Source organism: Thunnus maccoyii, chromosome 19 (genome assembly GCF_910596095.1).
Source record: "Thunnus maccoyii chromosome 19, fThuMac1.1, whole genome shotgun sequence".
NCBI lineage: Eukaryota > Metazoa > Chordata > Actinopteri > Scombriformes > Scombridae > Thunnus > Thunnus maccoyii.
In genome coordinates this window covers 15,916,435-15,938,519 of record NC_056551.1, presented here as the reverse complement: position 1 = coordinate 15,938,519, position 22,085 = coordinate 15,916,435, and the positions used below count along the sequence as shown (strand labels likewise).

The window sequence follows — 22,085 nt, the reverse complement described above, 5'->3', positions numbered from 1 at the left end:
AAACAGTTAAGTAAATAAACACTGAATTAAATGAAAATGTATATATATATATATATATATATATATATATATATATATATATATATATATATATATATATATATATATATATACATATATGTGTGTGTGTGTGTGTGTGTGTGTGTGTGTGTATATATATATATATATATATATATGTATATATATATATATATATAAAATTACAATTACAACTGGACAGCCTCCTCTACTGAGAAAGATCATGTGCTATGATTGAAAGCTCTGGAGCAGTTACTGAAAGGACTTTTTGGTGAAATTGTCAACTATTTTCACATTATAGTCATATAAAATGATTGTATATCAAACGAATTTACAGTCATATCTCTATACGACATATTTATCTTTGACTATGTGAATTTTGCTTTACGTTTTTAAGCAGCTGAAACGAATAAAACTGTTTGAGCTTGTTTTCTTTTCGCTGCAAATCCGTTTTAGTTTGATTTTAACTGAAAACTAAGTGTTAACACGTTGTATCGTGGCTGCATTACTCACATTATTTACAACATGTAGCTACACTGTATGAACCCAACTGTTTCGCTGCGACTATACTATAACACCCAGTTTCACATGCTGCAGGTCTCGCTCACGGAGCGCGCCCCCCCCGGCCTTCTCCACTCCATCAATCCTCGCGGCGTCCAGCGCGCGGTGGCACCAGGTGGGCCGCGGCACCGCCGAACCGTGGCCTCGTTAACGCGCCGCAATAATGAGTCCACAAAGAGGGACGAAATAATTGCAAATAAAACTACATGATGCAGAAAATAAAAAAAAGAAATTAAACAGATGCGCGTGTTTTCAGGATCATTGATTCCGTCCTTTTAAATTGCTGAGTTGCAAAAAATATGCAACATTTCAGGTTATGCTGCAGCTGAATACTCGGCCATTACTACTACTAGTACTATTACTACTAGTACTACTACTACTATTACTTCTACTAATGATAATAACGATAATAATGATAATAATAATGATAATAATCAGCTTCATTGTTGTGAGAAGTTTCACTGTAGTCTGAAAATATCAGTATTGTAGTCTATGCATCTATTCTACAATTACAATTACTTACAGATTAAATTATTTAAAATTTAAAATCAGAGCCATCCTTAAAAAAAACACAACAGCAAAAAAACAATTATACATTTGTCATGCTTTAATTAAAATAATTCTTTAGAAATTCATTATTTACATCTGCAATAATATTAATAACAGTATAAGAAAAAATAGTCACAGTTCTTACCAAACATCAGAACATCAGCATGACAACAAACTAAATTTATTTGAAGCAACACAAATGTATTTCAAGCCTTGTTGGTTTTTAGTAGCCAAATCACCGTTCCCCTCCCTCACCAGCCATTCTCTGAGTAAAATTGCATCACTTCCCTGTAAGTAATTCATCATTTACAATATGTACATATTGCTAGACAGATACATTAATTGTCTTTGAGGGGCATATGTGGGCATTTTGTTGTAATTGTGATTTTTAATGTGTCGCCCTTATAAGGTTTCACTACAGGAAAGCTCTTAAAATCTGAATTTAGAGAGAAAACAAGTCACAAAATTTAATTTGCAAGCAGACACAGATCAAGAATAGGAAATAATTTGTGATGATAGGACAGGATTCACAATAATAATAGTAAAAAAAAACAAACAAACATTGTAAACAAAAGCAGGCATAGTTCAGTATAAAGAAGTTGCATATCCCCCATTCACTGGATCAGTGGTGTCAAGTTGCAGATGTGCGAGAAAGAAAGTCTTTGGCCAAAAACAGCGTTAAAGAGCTCGATACTGAAAATATGCACCATGTGAGGAGACGTCAGGCGTAACAGAAAACAGGAGGAGTTTAGTGTTAGAATTGTGTAAAACGTGCATGAGTCTGAATTCCCCTGGGCGATGGTATCAGTAATGACAAATAAATAACTTATGAGTAGGCCTGGTTGACCATGAGAGGGTATAAAAAAAAAAATGTGTCTCAAGTCTCAAGTTCACATCCAGTTTTGACTTTCATGCCTTGGTCCGTGATCAGATGTGTCAGCTGATGTAAAGTTCTCAACATTGTCTGGTTCCTCAGAGTCAGATCCACCAGCACAGAGTCTAGCAGGGACTAGAGGTGGTCGTAGGCGGCTGCAGCAGACGGTGGAGCGGTGCGGGAGGCCGAGCTGTAATAATAGGGTGAACCTGTGGGGGGAGACACAGATGGAGGCCGTCAGAAGTTGAAGGAGTTGATGGTGGTGCTGCACGGATCAGACTTTCATTATCCATCTTATCTGCAGTGCTGGACAACAGATGGTTGAAAGTCTGACTAACTTGGACTGTTTGTCCTGTGAGTGGATTGAGTCTGAACCCTTCTCATCAAAATAATAAGAGAAATGCAAGACTTCCCTCGTCTAAACAGGTTGTTTGGGGATGCAGCCGATGACAAATTCACTGAATCTCAGCTGACATGCATCAGTACTTTTAAGCTTCTCAACAGTCAAAACATTTTCTATGTTATCAGAACAAAAACAAGGTGCTATATCTAGGCCTTGCATTTTTGTTTGTATGAGTTTGAATCCCAGTTTTTAATTTCACCATATCTGTGCTAATGTGATACAGTGCAGTCATTATCTCTGCTCACATACAGTATATCTGCTGTTTGTGTGTAATGACACAGATGGAAAGACAGTATTCATGTTTTCAGCTGCAGCCTCTTGGAATTTAACTTGATGAATGTATATATGTATATATGTACAAGAGAACTGAAAACTATTGTTGACCTTTTATAAGGGATTTATAGGCATTAACCTTTACATACTGTTCTGACTCTTATCGTACAATATCCCCTCATAATTGGTCTCTTTACCAAATTTCTGAACCACAAATCTATTTTTCATAAATACCTCATCAGTTGTTTATGAATGGGCGATTAATCCTTAATTAAGCTTTCAGAGAGAGGAAAGAGTGTATTTTTTAGGCTTTATACTATTTGTTTATGGAGAAAACAATCACACTTTATTACGTTACCTAAAACAGGAGAACATATCAGCCATCATGATTTCAATGAATGTTGTTGAATGTGAAGAATGCAACAACAACATTTTTGAATGTGATTGTGATTTTTCTAAATACATATGGGTCAAATTTACACCCACTATGTACAAAATGTGTATCAGCTGCACAAAAATGAAGAAAGTTGAAATATTTTTATTTTCATTTATTCTGGGTCACTGAAATTTCAGGCTATAATAATGATGTTCAGGGTGTTTTTACTGCTCTCAAATGTAAAAATGGGTCAAATTTGACCTGAACAGCATATAAGGGTTAATTCAATTAATACATATATTTATATATATTAATATAAATTTTTAAGACATTAATAAGAATAACTTTTGGGTTGCCAGGTTGTGGGAAAATCCTCCTCCAGCATCAAACTTTCTTTGTCTTTTTAGCACTTTCAGGAAAACCCTCCAAAGACTGTTTGACCACTTAATTTCTTGAAAAGGGCTGCAGGACCAAAATCCAATAATAAACCCTTTATTAATGATTTGGTAACATTTATAACAGCAGGTGACTTACAAAGTTTTGCTGATGGCTTATTAGAAATTGAAAAAACTCAAGTCCCATTATTAATTAATGACCTCCTAACATTTATAACTGCAGACAATATGGCTCATTAGAAAGTGAGAAACATGGGACCCTTTATTTACCACGTTGGAAGGGTCTGCCTGATGCACTCAAGTGCTAAAAAGATAAAGAAAGTTTGATGCTGAAGCTGGCAACCCACAAGTTATTCTTATTAATGGTTTATATATTATTAACAATAATAAAACCATTACTTACAGCATGAAAACACTTTATAAAGGATGGTTTATCAGAAAGTGGTACCATTATTCTGTATTATCTGTTCCCTGTATTGTTGTAGCAGGTAAAATAAACAAAAGCAAATACATAAACCTAATATTAAAATAATGTGGAGCACAGAGCACAAAGTAAATCCTAATTGGTAATGTGACTCATGGTCTCCTACAGGGGACGAAAAAAAGCATTATGTGACTGAAGCAGTTTGAACAGTTTGGTGAGTCTCTCGTCTCCTGCAGCCGTTCATTTAAATTCTAGTCATGACGGAAATGTTTGTGAATCATAAGGTCAGTGCAAACTGAGTTTTTCTAAATTCTCAGGGGATTTTTATGAGTTTTTAAAGGTGATGCAGATACTCCTGAATCCTTGTAGTGGAAAACATTCAGAGGTGATGTGCAGAGTTCATGAGGTTGTCAGCAGTGTGTCCATCACTCACCCAGTATGCTGGAGTTGGTGAACCTCCAGGCTTCACTGTAGGTGGTGTAGGGCGAGTGGCTGTAGGACTGACCCGAGTAGTCTGCACCTGCTGCGAAAAGAGGAAAAACTTCACGTCAAACGCTCACATCCAGATCAAACACATCAAAACAACAGTTATTAAAAGGCAAAGCTGAGACATCGCCAAGAGCTGTGTTGTTTGTCTGTGTGCCAGCATCTGCTCAGCCTTAGCTCATAATTCACCAACAGTTAGTGCAGCCTGTAAACCATTAATCTGTGGTGCAGGTGGATGGCTGAGGGTAAAATCCCTCGGCCCAGTGATGCATGCATGCACCTAGCCCTCTACGCCCTCTCTCTCTCTCTCTCTCCAGCTCTCGGCCCCTCGCGTTGTTCAGCCGCTGCCCTCTGAAATGCCCTCCTCCTCCTCCTCCTCCTCCTCCCCCTCCTCTCTCCGTCCTACACTTCCTGCTTCAGCCTCTCTGGCACTCCTCTTTCTTCTCTTCTCTCTCTCTTTTTTTAACATTCCAATATCTAATTGGTAATTATGTTGGCTGGAATGAAACCCCGTGCTCCCCACCTCCTCCTCCTCCTCCTGTCCTAACCCCCCCTCCCACCCACCCCCCCCTTCACTCAGTAATTGTGTATCAACGCTTCCTCACAGCGAGCCCACCAGAAAAATAATAAATCAGACCCTCTCATTTCGCGCTTCGGAGGGCAGACTTCAAATAAAAAAAGGCACATCACACACACACACACACACTCTGGCTGTATGCAGGCATCCTGATGCAGTTTCATGTGCACACACACACACACACACACACACACACAGACACACATGCACACGCATGCACTACAAAGACCTCCTCCCCTACGTTCATATCCAGACTTACACCCCCTCCGCCACCCCTGCATCTCCCTCCTGGGCCCCCTGGTTCCCATGGCGATGTGTGGTCAGAGGTGTCTGGGTGGGGGGTGTGGGCAGCAGGGCGGAACCCCCAGCTTGTTCCCTGTACCCCCTGGGCCCATGTGCACCCGCACACACACACACACACACACACACACACACACACACACACACACACACACACACACACACACACACGTACACAGTTCACCACCCTGGCAATGCTACTCATTAACTCCGCCTGTCTCCCTGTTTATCTACAAGCCTCCATCCCTGCCTCTGTTCCTCTTCATTCCCTCTCTTCGTCACCTCCTCTTCCCTTTCTATACCTTGTTTTTGTTTTATGCCAAATTCTCCATTGTGGGTTAAATGTTGGAGGAAACATGCTAATAAAGAAAAAGTTACCTGCTACCATGCCAGTGATGGCAGAGGAGGTGTATCCTGACTGGGCAGGGGAGGGGATGTGAGGTGGGTAGCCTGGCAGGGTGGAGCTCACCATGTCACGCCCTGAAAACACACACAAAGACACAAACCTTTAACATCAAGTTGGAGGTTCAAGTTACTATATCGCATTTGTTACAGCAAGGGCTGCAACTTTTTAAACTTTTGGTCTATAAAATGCCCAAGACGATGATCTTGGACATCTGACGGGCTTTGGGAATGTCTCAAATGTCTTCTTTTGCTCGGACCAAAAACCCACAACCCAAAGATATTCGGTTTACTTTGACAGAAGACTAAAGAAAACAGAAAATGTTCACATTTAAGAAGCTGGAACGAGAGAACTTTGACTCAAAATGATTAACTGATTATTAAAATAGTTGCCGATTAATTTTCTGTCGATCCACTAATCGATTAATTGACTAATTGTTGCAGTTGTAGTTATAGCTCTGGTTTAGGGTTTTATTTTGCTGCAGAGAGAAGACACTGAATTAAAAGCTGAAACGATCAGTTGATTAATTGATTAGTTGATTGCCAGTGCATACATTTCAATAATCAATTTAAGTAATTTCTCAAGCAAAAACGCCAAAAAAATCCACCTGCTCCAGCTTCTCGAATGTGAGTATTTGCTGGTTTTCCTTGCACTCTTTGATGGTAAATTAAATATTTTAATGTTTTGGACAGTTAGTTGGACATTTTCTGACAATTACTTGACCAGATGATTTGTCAATAAATTGATAGAATAATGGTGGGATTAATTGATAATGAAGGAACTGCAAACATAAATGCACAAACCTTCATTTGTGTGTAATGAGTGTGAACATGAATGAGATGGATGCCTGCGTTACCTGAGATGATAGACTGACTGCTGAACTGCCCGTACACTGGTGCATGATGGGAGAATGAGTTGAAGGCGTTGGGGAAATGGTTGGAGCTGCTGCTGCTGCAGCTGTTGCTGACAGACACGGGTTTCTGCAGCGCCTGCAGCTCCACAAATGCCAGGTTGGACGCTGCCGCCATGTTTGGGGAGGGACTCGTGCTGGTCACTTCTGGGGACATTTCCTGTTTTAGACAGATCGGCAGGGACTGTAGGGGCTCTGAGGTGTTTACAGCCAGTGTGCAGGGAGGGCAGGCGGGCAGGTGAGAACATGAAAACAAGTGGTGAATGTGAGTGGAACTACAAATGCAACAAAAAACTCAGTGAAATGGCAAAAAAGGACAAAGAAACAAACAAAGAGCGAGTGGCTTCAGGACACTCGTAAGCTATTGTGCAACAGTTTGAAAGATGCACGAGTCAGCATGTTGAGGCCTTCAACTTTGTGCTTCACAGGGGTCAAAGGGCATTAAGAGTCTTACCAGTCACCATGGTGTAACTCTGGTGCGCCGTCAGATTCCGTCCAATGGCGGAGCTGGATGTTGAGAGGCTGGTCTTGGCCTCGTCTAGGCTGCTATTGATGAGGGACAGCGGGTACAAAGTCTGGGGATGAAGAACAGGGATTAGATATTGGTGGAAAGAGTCCTAATTTGTGAGAAGGAGCACATGTGCAAGTCAAAAAACAAAACTGAAATGGAAAGAAAACAAGAAAGCAAGACTGAGAATAAAAGATCTAAAGATTCTTGCTTTCACTTTAAGCATTAAATCCTTATAAATACTTCCTGAGTAGGTTTTAACATGGCTGCTACCTGCTCTGTCTTGCTGCCGGAGGCGGAGCTGAAGGAGTCCGGTGGGTAGTGGTGACGATCAAACCCACAGTCCAGGTGTTGCGAGGCCGCGGAGAAGTGATCCACTCTCATCTGTTTCCTCGGGACGCCCCCGCTGCCCTGAGAGTCCACGCTGTGCCGACAACTCTCCTGGTCACCTGAGGAAGATGCAGAGGAGGATGGAGAGTGAGGAAGACAGTGGTGGAAAACTCCAAATACTGTTATTCTATTTCAGAAAGTTTGAAAAATCTGAAATTCATCAGGTAAAATGTGAAAAAAAATATTGAAAAATTGAAATATTTCATTACTTAATGTTCTAAAACGACTAACCTGACAGTCATATATCCAAACATACTGTGGGCTAACTTTAAGGCCAGCAGTCAATATACAAGAAAATATGTTTTATCTGCTTTTTTAAGTGACGAATCAAGCATTTTGAATTAAATTCATTGTTCCTTGTTTGGCCTGCTCTTCCTTGTGACAGAGAAACTTCAAACATGATTACTTAACACGATTTGGAGATGTTTTTCCAACTTTTAAGATACATATTTTAGAGTAAAAGACTTCAAGCAGGATGCCAAAATACAATATTTTGTTCAAGAAACTAAATATTAACCTGTAAAATGTTGCCAAATATGAGAAAACAACAGCCAGCCTTTGCACTCTGTTTTGGTTTGAGTGTCAAAAAGTCTCATTCATCTGTTAAAATCCTTACTGTCATCATGGCTCCTCTTGCCCTCGGCGCTGGGTTGGGGGATACCCAACAAGCCGCTGATGGAGTAGGTGGAGCCCAAAGAGTCTGACTGTGGAGACTCTGGAGGGGTGACCGCCGAACTGGGGACTAAGAGAATGAAAAACAAAGACAGACACATTTGAGAGGGAGAGCGGAAACGATGCTGTAAATCTCACCAGTACTGTTAGCACAAGGTCACGGGCTTAATCCCGCCGAACAATGAGCCAGCTCCATCTTTAACCTTAATCCTTCACCATCAGATGGTAATGCTTGGTGTATATGGAAGGTAATACACAACCTCCATTGTGCAGACTTACTTAAGGTTTGTCCTGGACTCAGGCCTTTTCCATCCAGAGGCAGATTGAACGGCTGCTGCACTTTTGTTCGAATTATTCTGAAACAAAGCGAAGAAACAAGAACAATTTAAGTATCTTTAGATGTCGTCAGGTGTGTGTAAACCCAAGAAGAGCGTATCAGGATCGAGAGAAGGTGTTGAGGGGTTCATGGATGTCAGAAGTGTTTACTTTTGTGTGCTTAATTTATCCCCCTGACTGCTGAGCCTTTTTATATTTACACCTCTAACATGATTTCATTCATAATTCAGTTTGTCACCTGTTAATGGAGCTCACGCTGGGCACCGTGTCGCTGTCACACACTCCCTCAGCCAGCAGCCGGTCCCTGATCTCCCAGGCGAACATTGTGGGATTCTGCCTCTTATACTCTGCGATCTTGTCCACAACCTTCGGGGTGGCCACCTTGGGCTTGGAGCCACCGATCACGCCAGGTTTGATGCTGCCTGTCTCGTAGTAACTGGGGGAAATGTGGAGGGGGAGGAGGACTGTGAGTGAAGGACTATTACTTTTTTTTGAAGTCATTCATTTAGGCTTGGTAAACAAACACATCAAAGTGACACACTTTTAGGGGTCAAAGAACATGAGCAGGAAGTGGAGTAAGGTGCTTGTTGGTGTATTTACCGGCCCAGGATCTTGCTGACACAGCCGTGGCTGACTCGGAGCTGCCGGGAGATGTCGCAAGGCCGAACGCCCTGGTGGGCCATGTCCACAATGCGTTGCCGGATCACCTCCGGAAGTGGACGGCCATTAACAAACATGCCACCTAGTTGGTTAAGACCCCCATGACCTGGGGGAGGAGGGGGGATGAACACTTATAAATGTCATGGAACTGGTGGACTGCAAAATAACGATCAAACTCATACACACCTGGACACACTTACATGTTCGATTATACTTTTGTGTTGATTTATACATTCACACCCTGAACTAACCAGTGAAGAAGACAAAATCCAAACTTGGGACACTAATTTTATTCCCTGTTTTAGAAGCTGCTTCCAGTAAACTACTGTTTATTTAAAATGTGTGTCCCAAAATTAGTTTACAGTGTGTAAAACACACTCTCAGATGTGTCAACAATCACACAAGCATAGAAAGTGGCTGCCAAAAAAAAAGCAAAAAGTGTCAGTGTCACATGTTACAGCTTCAGGCCTTTTTAGACATTTTATGTGGCTTACAGTAAAATATCTAAATGTTTTTAGTTTTCCCCGGCATTACATTATCTCTGCAACATTTTTCATTCATTCTTTCACAAATGTAATGTGTCCTGTAAAACATTAGCAGGAGTCGGCAGTGTCAGGTCCGTAATGAAGTTTTACATTAATAGAGTGGAAGACACAAGACAAGAAACAGACTTTGACTGCAGTGAACACAAGAAGCCTGTGAGTCATAGAGAAGACTAGGAATGAGCATATTTCACAGAAGATTTATAGACATTTATTTAAAACGGAGCATGTTTGGCCAATAAACTTTGGTGTAGCTAAGTTTTATTTTTACTCTCTGAATTTGGGTCTAAACTGTTTAATGTTTATTGTATGAACTATGATTATATAAATCAAACATTCAACATTTGTTGGACCTGAAATCACACTTAAACATAAAGTATCAGACTGATATTTAGCTTCTATTTAACTTTACCTACAAACATTAAAGCTCACACTTTTAAATGGTACATTAGTGAGTGATGATTGTTTAATTACTTACAGGTTAATTACCATGTTCTACCTGCAGCCTCAAGGCCTTTACACACACAATCAGCTCTAAAACAGTTTGTATATTTGTTAATGACCCTGTACACTAGAAATTATGTTCTTTGTTTTTAAGGGGTTTCAAAGTGAGGAAGGTGACATGATGTTATGTTGAGCTCGCAGATTATTATAACAAACATGTCATTTAGCAAAAGACTAAGAAAACAGTCTGTATATTGATTATTTTTTATTTGAACACTGTCAAAAATATATTTGAATCAAAAAACACATCTAAGAACTCCACATGTACTATATAATAATTAATATTTCCTCAGGATTACATGAGAAAAGTTGTGATAGATGACTTACTGTTATTTATGTAGCCTAAACATTTAATGAGTTTTCTCATTAAATGTTTAGTTTTCTTTCTTCTATAATATCCTATAATGCAAATACATTTTTAGATATGTCACAATTATTAATTCAGTTGTAAATACTTTTTTTTATTTTAAATTTGTGTTAATTACACCTCGTGCTGAAAATATTGTGAGATCAGTGAATAACTGCAGAAAATATGAAATATCAGACGCTGTCATTATATTTGATTTTCATAAAATCGCGTCAGACAACAACATCGCACCAACAACATCCCTCACACAGCGGCCTCCGCTCTCTTCTCTTCAGACTGCACGGTGGTGACTCTGCAAGAACACCATTGCTTTTAATTTTAACCCATTGAGTCACTTCTTTTTCTCAGCCTTCTCTCTCTCTCTCTCTCTCTCTCTCTCTCTCTCTCTCTCTCTCTCTCTCTCTCTCTCTCTCTCCAGCTTTCATTTCCACATCAAACAGCGGCCGGACGGAGGCTGAGGGAGGGGAGCCTCTATTAACGCTGCCAGCCGAGTGTGGAAAAAAATCTCCCCGCCAAGCTTCATCAACCTGCAGGATATTAAAGCGGAGCAGCCCCGGGGTGGGGAGGGTAGGGGATGGGGGGTGGGGGGGGGGGGGGGGGGGGAGTGGGGGAGGCACGCACGCGCACAGACATCACGCGCACGCCAAAACAAAGCATGCATTCATTACAAAAAAAAGCCCTTATAGATACAGATAGATAGATATATAGATCATTTATAACTATCTGAGACATAAACAAGCCCTCAACCTCCTGCTGCTCCATGATTGCAGCTGAAGAGCCACTGACCAGGGGAGGATTGTTCCAAATTTATATCTGACAGCCTTAAGTGCCATCCAATTAACTTCTTTAATATCCTTCCTACACAACAACCAGAGGAGGGGGGGGGGGGGGAGACACACAAATCACCCCTTCAAGAATTACAATGAGCAGACAAGATGCCTCTCTGAATGCCACTACAATGTTTTCAATGTTTCACAGCTGATATTTTTGCTGAATGTGACAGGACACATCCAAAAGTCTGCACAGATACCAAACATGTCAGGTCAAATTTTGTATAAAAGTGATGCACAGTATATCTAGAATATCACACAGCTTAAATAGATGTTTTTCCTAACTTCAAGCTATGCAAAGGGATATAAAAGTGGATGTTAATGGGTTATTAACATGAGGACAGATCACCTCTTTCATGGTAAAAACATGCAGAGGTTTAGAAAAACAACACCTGTAGTCTTTAGAAAGACTTATTCTCTCATCCTGTCAGTAATAAAATGTCAAATAAACTGTTCAGCCAGTGTTAAAAGAAAAGAAGGCAGGCTCGTGTTGTTTATTTACCTCTTCCGGTGTTGTGGGACATATCCCTGAGTTTTTGGTCTGTGGTCCACCAGCTGAACGTGACGGTCTCCTCCTCGCTGTCCCAGTTAAAGTGTTTTTACTCCCCGTCCTGCCTTGTGTGGCATGAGCGTGCTCCTGCTGAGCGCCCCGCTGATCACACGCTGCAGGAGTACAGGGGGGGGAGTTTGTCATATGTGATGTCTCTGAGCTCCTCTACAGAACAAATACTCGGCTGGTGTTCGCGGTGGCACTGTGTGTGTGTGTCACCATATGTGGAAATGTAGTGCAGAGGAGGCACAGCTAAGACAGTGTGTGAGAGGGATGGTTATCTTCAAATTATTGAATGTCTTTCTTTCTTTTTGTATATCAAGAGTTGGGAGAGTACACCATCATTTAACAGGTGTACAGAGTAAGTCCATGTACCTGTATGTGTGTACAAATACTATAAATCAACATTTAGTACTTTCTCTGACAGTGACTGATGAAAAAATGTTAGACAGCAGCTCCTGTTATACACAAAATTTCCTTTCATAAACCCTGTTTATCATTAGGATTGACTGGTCCCATTAATTGGCCTCATAATTATTAGAGTATATTTTATTTTGGCTCTTAATCATTAAAATCAAGCAGCAATAAATGACACTATAATGTAAAGTAGTTTAAGTGAAGCAGATGAGAGTGAAATCTGAAAGTTAATATCAAATAGCACAATAAATATCAAGTGAATATGAATAAAAAGGATTTTTCTTATCAGAGCGAAGATATTAAGTGCTCCAACTCAGATTTGACACTAAAAAAAGGAAGAAAGAAAAATACCGTTGGCATTAAGACAGACAGTGAGACAAATGATTGGTGTCTTAACTCTTAACTAGAAGATAGTGAATCTGTTGTAAATGTGCTAGCTGGCAGTTGTTATCGCCCATATGTAAGCCTTGTTTACAGGCTCCATCTGCTCAGCTGCTGCACACCTTCTTCACTCTGCTGGATGACCTTCTGTTAAAACTGAAAAGCTGCTATAGACGGAGACATAATATTTGATGTTTGAAGTTAAAAGAGACAGTGAAACCATCTCTGTATCATTAATGCACAACACACACACACACACACACACACACACACACAGATAGATAGATAGATAAGACCACTGTGAGTTTGCATCAGCGGCAACAGTTGCAACTACATGATTTTAAAGAGAAAAGCAGCTGAAATGAACAGAGAAACCTTTACAAGGTCACTGTCATGTTATTGGACTCCTGCTGGATGATATTTTACATTTAAACAAATAATGAACTGATTATCACACAATTATGATTATAACTGTAGGTTCAGTGTTTGCTTTGATCGAGACTTATTTTAGTTTGTTGCTAATAACATTCACACAGTTAGTTACTATCAAAGCTCTGCATGACCAGGTTTAATTAACTTTTGCCTTCTGCTGTTTGTGTGTGGATTTACTTAATTGGAACAAGGACATTTATCTTAATTGAAAAAGTATTTTTTGAAAAATGTAATTACATTTTAATTTTTAACTCTTTGTTGTGCACAAATACAATCTGCAAAATATGAGCTGAAATTACACCTGCCTCAAATTTAAATATTTTAATTAACTTCAAGCTATACATACCTATTAATCATTGATAATATTCCAAACATGAAAGTGATTCCTTTAATGTTCAAAAAAAATAAACAGAGAATAACAAAACACAGAAAAACTAACTTGCATTTTTAATTTTTAAATGTAAAAAAAACTGTCTGACTTTTGATGATGATGTTTATGATTATGTGCTACTGAGGTGTAATATTTAAACTATTGTATATAAATGTGACTGTGGTTATTGATTATGATTATTAATTATTAATACGTTTGTCAAGAAAATGAAATGGATAAACTACAACAAAGTGAATCCCTGCAGGACTGTGTAGAGAGCATCGCTATCCTGCAGATATTTTACATTTATTTTCAACACTCAACATCTCATTTTTACATTTTTATCACTTTATTTTTTCAGTAGTTTATGTCCAGCTCTCTTTTTTCTATTCTAAACATGAATCAGGTCTTTTTTATTGTTTCTTTATAATATTAATTATGTTGGCAAGAGTCGAGACGGTTTGCGCGAGATTACAACCTTTTCTAAATTTTAGATGAAGATTGTTTATTTATCTTTGCAGTTTTTTTACATAGTTATTGCATACATATCGCGATACCTTATAAACTCTTACTTGGTCCAAACACAATTGTCTTTAGGACTGCATTTAAAAATATAAATATTGCACATATATTTTTTAAATTGATCTAAAACCTCCGATTCACTCCTGAAAATTCACCACAGTTTTTTTTTTTTTACTCTTCAGCTCCTCCACTGAGGATCGTCGCCTATAAAGTGAATATTGATGTTTTTCCAGTGCGTGAAACTTTCCCCTCGCTTGACCAGGATCACACATTTAATCTTCATCTAATTACAATTAATTATTCTCATGAATGTGACCTGTTTTACTGTGTTTCACCAAAACAGAACTACAACCAGCGTAAAATGCAGTCTTATTGGATGTTGCAGAGAGTGTTTGAGGATGATTTAAGTTGCGTTGAACAGCTCGCTGTGTTGTCAGGATTGCGGATTAATTGCTGACAATTAAACCATTCAGACGTCGCATAACACAATCTACAAACCGCACCCCCAAAAGGATTAAATAAAGCCTTTTATTTACCTTTCCACGCTGATGCTCAAAATAAAACGCTCCCCAGCAGATATTCTGATATTATCCAAATGAAGGGACTCCGGTGGTGTAATAGGGTGTGTGTGTGTGTGTCCGGGCTGTGCGTTACAAGAGACAGGGCTGCTGTTGTGTTGTGTAGTGTGCGCGCTGCCGACACTCAGCCAGGTTTTATCCAACCGGGGCTGCGCACAGGACGGCGCGCTGCAGCCATTGGACGAGGAGGAGAAGGAGGAAGGAAGAAGAGGAGGAGGAGGAGGAGGAGTGGCTTTATGGGAAAAAGAAAAAAAAAAAGTCGTGATGACTGACCCCGTGTTTTGATGGCATTACACCCACTGAGCGACTGTACGGAAACACTTGTCAAGGAGACGGCTTGTTTCCACTCACAGCGCCGCTTTCATTAGACTCTGTACGGCCATGTGACGCCGTTTCCGACCGTCCGAGCGCCGCTTTCACACACAATTTAGTGCCTGATTTGCTGCGATCCGTCACAGTTTCTCTCTCTGACAGGTAGACTACACCTGGCTGAGGGAAAAGACTGGAAATTTTTAGCCCAAGTTTCCTAAACTTTCAGTTGCACAAATATCGAACAATTTTGCGCAAATGGAACGAAAAGGCGCAAAAAACCCGATTTCGGCCCAAAGTTTGTCAAACTGATAATATAAGCAAGGCTGACAGTGAACTGTCTCATTTGTTATCTGTCTTATAAACAGTACAGCTACATATATATATATTTTTTATTATTCAGTCACATTAAAATGCCTTTTTGCGCAATAACTTTGAGTTTGATCTTAATTCTTTTCTATTCAGATCGATTTGGAATTTAATGGCACCGCAGTAACAATGAGGCCCTTAATTTGTTTCTTTTCTCAGTATGAAATTGAATGGATCACTTCTTGCTGGGCTATTTCATGGCTGTGCTCAGCTCAGCTTCAATGAGATTAAAGAGCAGACAGATGACGAGCCTTTCTGCCTCCTTTTGGCAGATGAAAAACAGTAAAAATTAAATAAAAACAGACTCGTTTAGAGCATGCGTGTGGCAACAATAGGGGGAAATTAAAAAAAAGGGTAAAAATAAGCTGCAGTTGCAACAGATATACTTGCAGTTGTTTCATGCTTTTTTTCTGAATAAAGATAATTTATTGAAAATGATACATGTTTGTATGCTGAGGTGTGAATGACCACATTAGAGATTTCTGTACTATTACGCGTTGATTTCGCATGAATAAAAGGGACCTGAAGCTCGTGGGAAGTGCATATACAGCCTATATAGAGTTTCTGCTTGAACCAGGCCCTGTATACGCGCCTGATGTCACACCAGGGTGTCAGGATCCCCCTGAGTTAAAACGCTGTTAATGTTGTTCTCACAAGCCTGTTAAACAAACACCACACCTCTAATGACAGCTATTCATGGCACCGAGTCGTCTGTCTGATGTAAAAGCAGGTTGTTTTTTTTTAAAGCCACGTGGAGTTTGGATAAATTGTTTTATTTCTAATGAGAGAGAGAAAAAAAACGAGTCAGATTATAAATAAATCGCCTGGTGTGACGGCAGATATGTGAGAATAAATAAATAGTTTTATACATCTTTGCAGTTTCCTTGCAGGATTTAAAACGTGCAACACTTCAGCTCTTATCTGGTCAGTTTGTGATTGAATTCCTTCACTCCTCGTCTTTTTTTTAAAAAAAAAGCTACATCAGTGCCGCTGCAGGACAATGGAGGCGTCTGTTTTTAAATAAATAAAACTGTCAAGACACTAAAAGGGAATCACAACATTAGATGGAAACAGAGCAGCTCCTCTGTGAAGTGACCAGAGCGCAGAGAAAATGACAAGTGCCCGGAGGGAGAAGTGGCAGAAAAGACAGAGGTGACAGAGAGTTTAACAAGGGATTAAAACTCACAGATTGGTATCTATCACGATGATACTGTGAATTAAAATAGCGCTTAATTATATGGGTCCACTTGCCAAGGGGCAGAGTTCATACACGCCCCAAATCCGGCCTAATATTAAGATAATATTCCACTGTAGTGATGTGAAACTGCAACTGTAAGTAAGATCAAGCTTCATATTCACGCCAAAAGTGTTTTCATAGGCTGTCAGGATGATGTCAGATATTACTGAGGTTCATCAGTTGTATAATAAAGTAACAAATATCTTGATCTTTAATGCCACCAATTCGCTATTGACTGCTATAATAGAAGAAAGGGGATAAAATGTAGATTACTGGACTTCAGACATCATCCTAAAAGAAGACTCACACACATAAATACATTTTTTTGCTAAGATGATTGGTATTCTGTGCTAAATAGAAAATAAAACCTTCATTTTCACACAGAAAAATGTGTCGTGAAAACCTAAAAAACAAGTCAAAATGATAAAACTGACCTTATCTCCTCCTTGTTTAAAAACCAAATCTGACAGTTTAACCAAACGACACGCAATATGCTGTAAATATGAACTTTCTATTGAGGCTATGTGTCGTATATTTTTAGGCCTGCGTGTCTTTATGTGTCTGAAATGTATAAAAAGGAGAAATGAAATGTCTGGTGGTGCTACAAGGTGCAACTTAGGGGAAAAAATGTTTTTTTTTAGGTGTATATAAGGATTTCACAAAATGTATTTTATATTAATTAATCGTTTGCATTATTTATTATTAATTATAATTTATGTTATATGTCAATGCTAAATGAGGGTTATATTTCCAAAGCTCTACCCAACAATAACATGGTCAGACATGTTTCCACACGCACCCGTTTGTCACCTTAAATGAATGATTCACCACGCTGGTTAAATCATGTCTTTTTTTTTGGACTTAATTCAGCCTTGAACACATATTCCTGGACTTCTTGGCCCCCCTTCATGTTGCTGACTCCCTAAATAACGCACCTCATCATTTTCCCTCTATAATCAGCTGTTTGTTAAGGCCCTGGCTGCACATTTTACGCGGGGTAATAATGCTGCAAAGTGCCAAATAATTGGATTAACATGCTTAGATAATTATGATATTATCTGGTGGTATAAACAGAGTATCTCCCTCACTTGAGGAAAAGTTTTCTTTCCTTCACTTGCGGCTTTTTTTTCCTCATGAATGTTACCTGACATGAACGAAACGATGCAAGTAGTCAGAGAGATAAAGGCCTGCTGCAATGTTTCTGTTTCTCTCCGGGTGTGTCTCCGCCCGGATTTACTTCCCCGAGCAAAGTTTGTGTGTCTGCAAAAAAAAAAAAAAGCAGCTTAACCTGCGGCGACAGGTGCCAACAAGAGGTCAGACCAAACACTTCCGACTGCAGAGATAAGGACAACCTGCATTACTACACTGTAGTTTTGTGCTTAATTTCAATTTAAGAGTTATTTAGCACAAACTACATTGGAAAGAAGTCAATTTTTCAATTATACAATGCACCGGTTTCACTTCACATGTCTGGGAAGGTGTTTCCCCTCCTTTTAATATATATTTTAGTTGCTATAAAAGTCGAGTCATAGCTGTTCGTAATCCAGCAGGAATATCTTGAGGAGGGAGATATTATGACACAAAACTTTATTAAACTTTCGACATGTAACTCAAAACTAATACACCATATAGGGAAACCAAAAATTAGGATTATATGCTGAGAAGTACATCACGAAATATAAAGGTATATGAAGTTATTACGAGTGAAGAGCATAAAGAGACACAGATTAGACGAATATTACAATGAGACCTATTGAAGATGAAGTGGCCCCATTCTGGAAAAAAAAACTCGACAGGAATATTACAAAAGTATGTTTTTTTTTCCTTCCTTGTATGTTTATCATCTTCCATCAAAACGCAGAGGTGTGAGTGACTCGCGGTGCGCGCTCCCGCAGTTGATGCATCGCCTCCTCCTGCTCCTCCTGCATGCGTGCGCGCGCTCCCTCTAAGATAAATGCTTCCCGGGGAAAAGCCCCACTTAATGACAAGTTTTATAAATCTCATCCAGCGCATGTCTCTTGGTGGTCAGCGAGTCGAGATGAGTCAGATAATTAGGTCATAATAGCCCGAGAAACACCTCAGTATTGATGATCCCATTAAGGCAATGAGTGCTGAAACGTACTGTATATTTTCTGCCTCATTCTTGATTAAGAGGATTTCAGTCACTTTTTGAAAAACGTTTTTTCTTTTGCAATATACAGGAGAATATATTGAGAATATCTGTCTTAATTTATGTGTATTTATTCACCCACTTCCTCCTTTTTTATTGTATTTTTGTCTGTCTGTAGACTTATTTGTAAGGTGAAGAATTTCACATTTTGATAAAGGTCTTCTGAGGCCCACAGAAGGTCCTCAGGTGTCCCACTATGTCACCGTGAAGACTGGGACACAAAATATTCCCCTTAAGAAAGTATGGAGTCCATATTTGATAGAAAAAGTTCTGTTTCTCCCATGAAAGCTGCAAACATTTGGATTTAGGATGTATCTGCTCATATCTCTCCTCCAAAACAGTGTTGCCAATATGGAAACCAGGCATATTTAGGTGTTGAGCCTGTCTCCTTGGCTGTTACTGTCATGATGCATGTCTGTCCCCCCTACACCACCACAACCACCACCACCACCACCATCATCCTTTCAGTGCCGCCCCTTTCTCTCCGACCAGCCTTTACCATCTGTTTTGGCTCCCCTCCATTCGGTCCCCTCATCTTTTTCTCCTCATCTTCCTGTGTTTTGTGCACTGTCCACCCTCCCTCCAGCTTTGTCTGTCTTAGTCCAGCCCCCTCCATTGTTCCCCCTGTGCCTCCCATTTCCGCTTTGGTGTTGCCCTCTGACCCCGCACCCTGTCCTCCCCCGTCCCTCCTGCTGACGCCGCCCCCCCCCAAACCCTCCCCTCAGAACCCCAAATCTTCTTGTTCTTCTCTTGACTGCTCCCCCTCAAGTTTTTTTTTGGGGGGCTAATAACTGTTGCCGGCAAGCGCCACACAAAATCCCAGCGTGATTGCTATTGTGAGGCGTACAATGGCATACAGGCAGTAATGGCCATTAGCAACAGAGGGGCTTGTCCTGCGAGCAGTGTTTAGCTGTGTTTAGCCCACATACAATTCAGACTGGTGGTCGGATGTGAACTCTTCAAGATTTTACATCAATGTCATTTGATCAGCTTCTGGTTTTTACCTGCTCAGAGTCTGCTCCTCTTAGTCTGTTGCTGACCCTCTTCCTCACTTCATTTTTGATTCCCCTAAAATAGAGTAAAAGTGGAGGATATTATCAAAATGTGCAGTCATTACTTTAATGATTTACATGAATGAATGCAGTGTGGGTGATACAGGCCACAAACACACACACACACACACATGCACCCCCATCGACACACACTAGTAATTGCAGACTTTGAGGATCAGAGCGACTGGTGGACCTTGTCTTCATGCCTGTCAGTCAGAGGTGGTCTCCATGGAGACGGGCATCACAAAGTTGGCAGTAGGGCTGTAATGTTTTGAGGGGGGGAGGGCATGGAGTCGGGTGTCCTCGTGGGAACTCAGGTGCTCCTCTTACAAGTGGAGACGTGGGCAGCGGAGTTAATCAAACGGATGGTAAAAGAACCTCATTATCCACAGAGCAGTATGCAGCTGTAATGCTGAAAATATCAAAGCACAACTTTGTTAGCAGTCGCAGTGAATGTCAGTGAGGAAACCAAAACACTTTGTGTCATCTTCTGGATTCATGTCTTGTTTCCAATTAACTTGCTAAAGAGACTCAGAACAAGACATTTTCAGGCCACTTTACACAAGAGGAAAATGTGGATATGCTTATGTGTCTTAGAGGATAACTCTAGATTTATAATTGACTGAACTTAAAGGGTCAGTTCATGTATTTTCTTACTTCCCCCAAAGTGGCTTCAGAGACTGAGCTGTTAACAGTTTTCATATGTTTGGTAGAAAGACGTTTCAGTGAAAACTGCTCACAGTGAGGTCTGTGGATTGTGTTGTGTGACAAAGATAACATTTCTAGAGAGACAAATGAAAAGATGATTCTGTAAGCAGATCAAACAAAACTTCATTCACCCTCATTGTGTTGGATTGAGTCTCTCAGAGCTCCAGCACATAAAACTAAAACTATCTGTATGGCTAGATACCACAAGGGTCAGTGGAAAAATGTGTCATTTTTTATAATTTTGGGTGAACTAACCCTTGGAAAGATAGGGTCAGATCATTCTTAACTGATAACTTACTTGCCCATTCAGGACTGTAGCCAGGATTTTGGAGATACTGAGGTCAAGAGTCTTCAGTCTCCAAGTGCAACCCCACCCTCCCTACAATTTTTTTGACTATAGCCACCAAAACATCTGTGATTTTGTACATTAATTTAACTGTTAAAACACATTTTCTCAAACTTGATCTCCTTTCACAATTGTCTTAATGCTGCTTCAAAGTCCTCATAACAATACCTAGAATATAATTCTGGTGGAGAATCATGAGATACCGTTCTTTAAATTCATATTTTTGGCCTAAAAGAGCCAAATCCAAGAATTCTGACATAAAAAAAATACCAGAATCTGGCCAAAAAAACTCTCTATGGTGGTCATTTAAACCCCAAAATTTCTTGAAACAATACTTGACAATATGTCATGACAATGAGGTCTCAAACAGAAATTATTGCACTCATTTTTGCATTATGATGACCACTGACTGAGTTTTTCTGTTTTTAATATCCCTCCAACACTGACAGCAGCCTTTAACTGTCAACTAGGTAAATTATTCAGGGGTCTGTATCACAAAGCAAGTTCAACTTAAAGGTGTTTGATGAATCAGCTTCCAAAACAAAGTAGAAATCAGCTGGTTTAGAGATCATTAGTCAGTAATTTAAATAATGTCAACATCAATGTAACTTTGCTCCAAAGATTTCAATCTTTTTAAATGTGATATGATATGTTTTTTAACCTGATATCTTTTATTTTTTAGTCCAACTTTTATTTTTTAATCCAACTTTTATTTTTTAATCTGATATCTGCTGTCAGGCCACATGACCTCCTCCAAGGTTGAGCTCATGATGTCATCAGTTCCGGATGTCATCAGACATGTGACCTTAGTCAACCTATGACACATCAAAGGCAAGACGGCTTTATGATGCAAGATTGTGGAAGGATCAGTTTATCTGTAAACTGAGACCATTTCATCTCACATCTGAACACAAGAATCGTATTACAGATCCACAGTCTATCAAAGACCAAAGAACGAAGAACGAAGACCATCCTTCACCCACAACTAGCGTCTACTTTGTAAAAACAATGAACAGAGGAGATAACCCAAGACGTCAGGGCAGATTTGCTGATGCTGCACCACATCAGCGTCCTAATCAGCATCCCAACCGGCAGAGACCACCGGCTGGAAGGCCTCCCTGCCGCGACTGCGGATATCTGCAAAGTTGCCTCAACACTGCTCACAGGCAGATTGCAGAATGGAACAACTGGTCCCAAACTGTGGAGCCCATGCTGGGCAACTGGTTGCTTTGTGACCAGAGGTTGCAGGCCAGTAACGCCACCATAAGAAGGCTGGAGGAACGTCT

At 40.0% G+C, this 22,085-nt stretch overlaps 1 protein-coding gene across 3 annotated transcripts; it reads right to left on the bottom strand.

Moving 5' to 3' along the window:
* Positions 1–1,255: 1,255 nt before the first annotated feature.
* On the bottom strand, positions 1,256–21,398 carry pax8 (paired box 8). Of its 3 annotated transcripts, XM_042395255.1 has the most exons (15): positions 20,752–21,398; positions 19,883–20,157; positions 19,698–19,761; positions 17,668–17,783; positions 11,861–12,021; positions 9,056–9,221; positions 8,694–8,891; positions 8,399–8,475; positions 8,064–8,189; positions 7,331–7,506; positions 7,004–7,124; positions 6,496–6,744; positions 5,615–5,716; positions 4,307–4,396; positions 1,256–2,211 (listed from the first exon to the last, which is right to left on the bottom strand). In XM_042395255.1, the coding sequence occupies exons 5-15, from the start codon at positions 11,880–11,882 to the stop codon at positions 2,138–2,140; spliced, it is 1,401 nt and encodes a 466-aa protein (XP_042251189.1). In that variant the 5' UTR covers positions 11,883–12,021; positions 17,668–17,783; positions 19,698–19,761; positions 19,883–20,157; positions 20,752–21,398; the 3' UTR covers positions 1,256–2,137. The 3 variants fall into 3 exon arrangements, with proteins under 3 accessions (XP_042251189.1, XP_042251190.1, XP_042251191.1); XM_042395256.1 differs by lacking the exons at positions 17,668–17,783; positions 20,752–21,398 and having other exon boundaries at positions 19,883–20,225; XM_042395257.1 differs by lacking the exons at positions 17,668–17,783; positions 19,698–19,761; positions 19,883–20,157; positions 20,752–21,398 and adding an exon at positions 14,567–14,651.
* Positions 21,399–22,085: the final 687 nt, after the last annotated feature.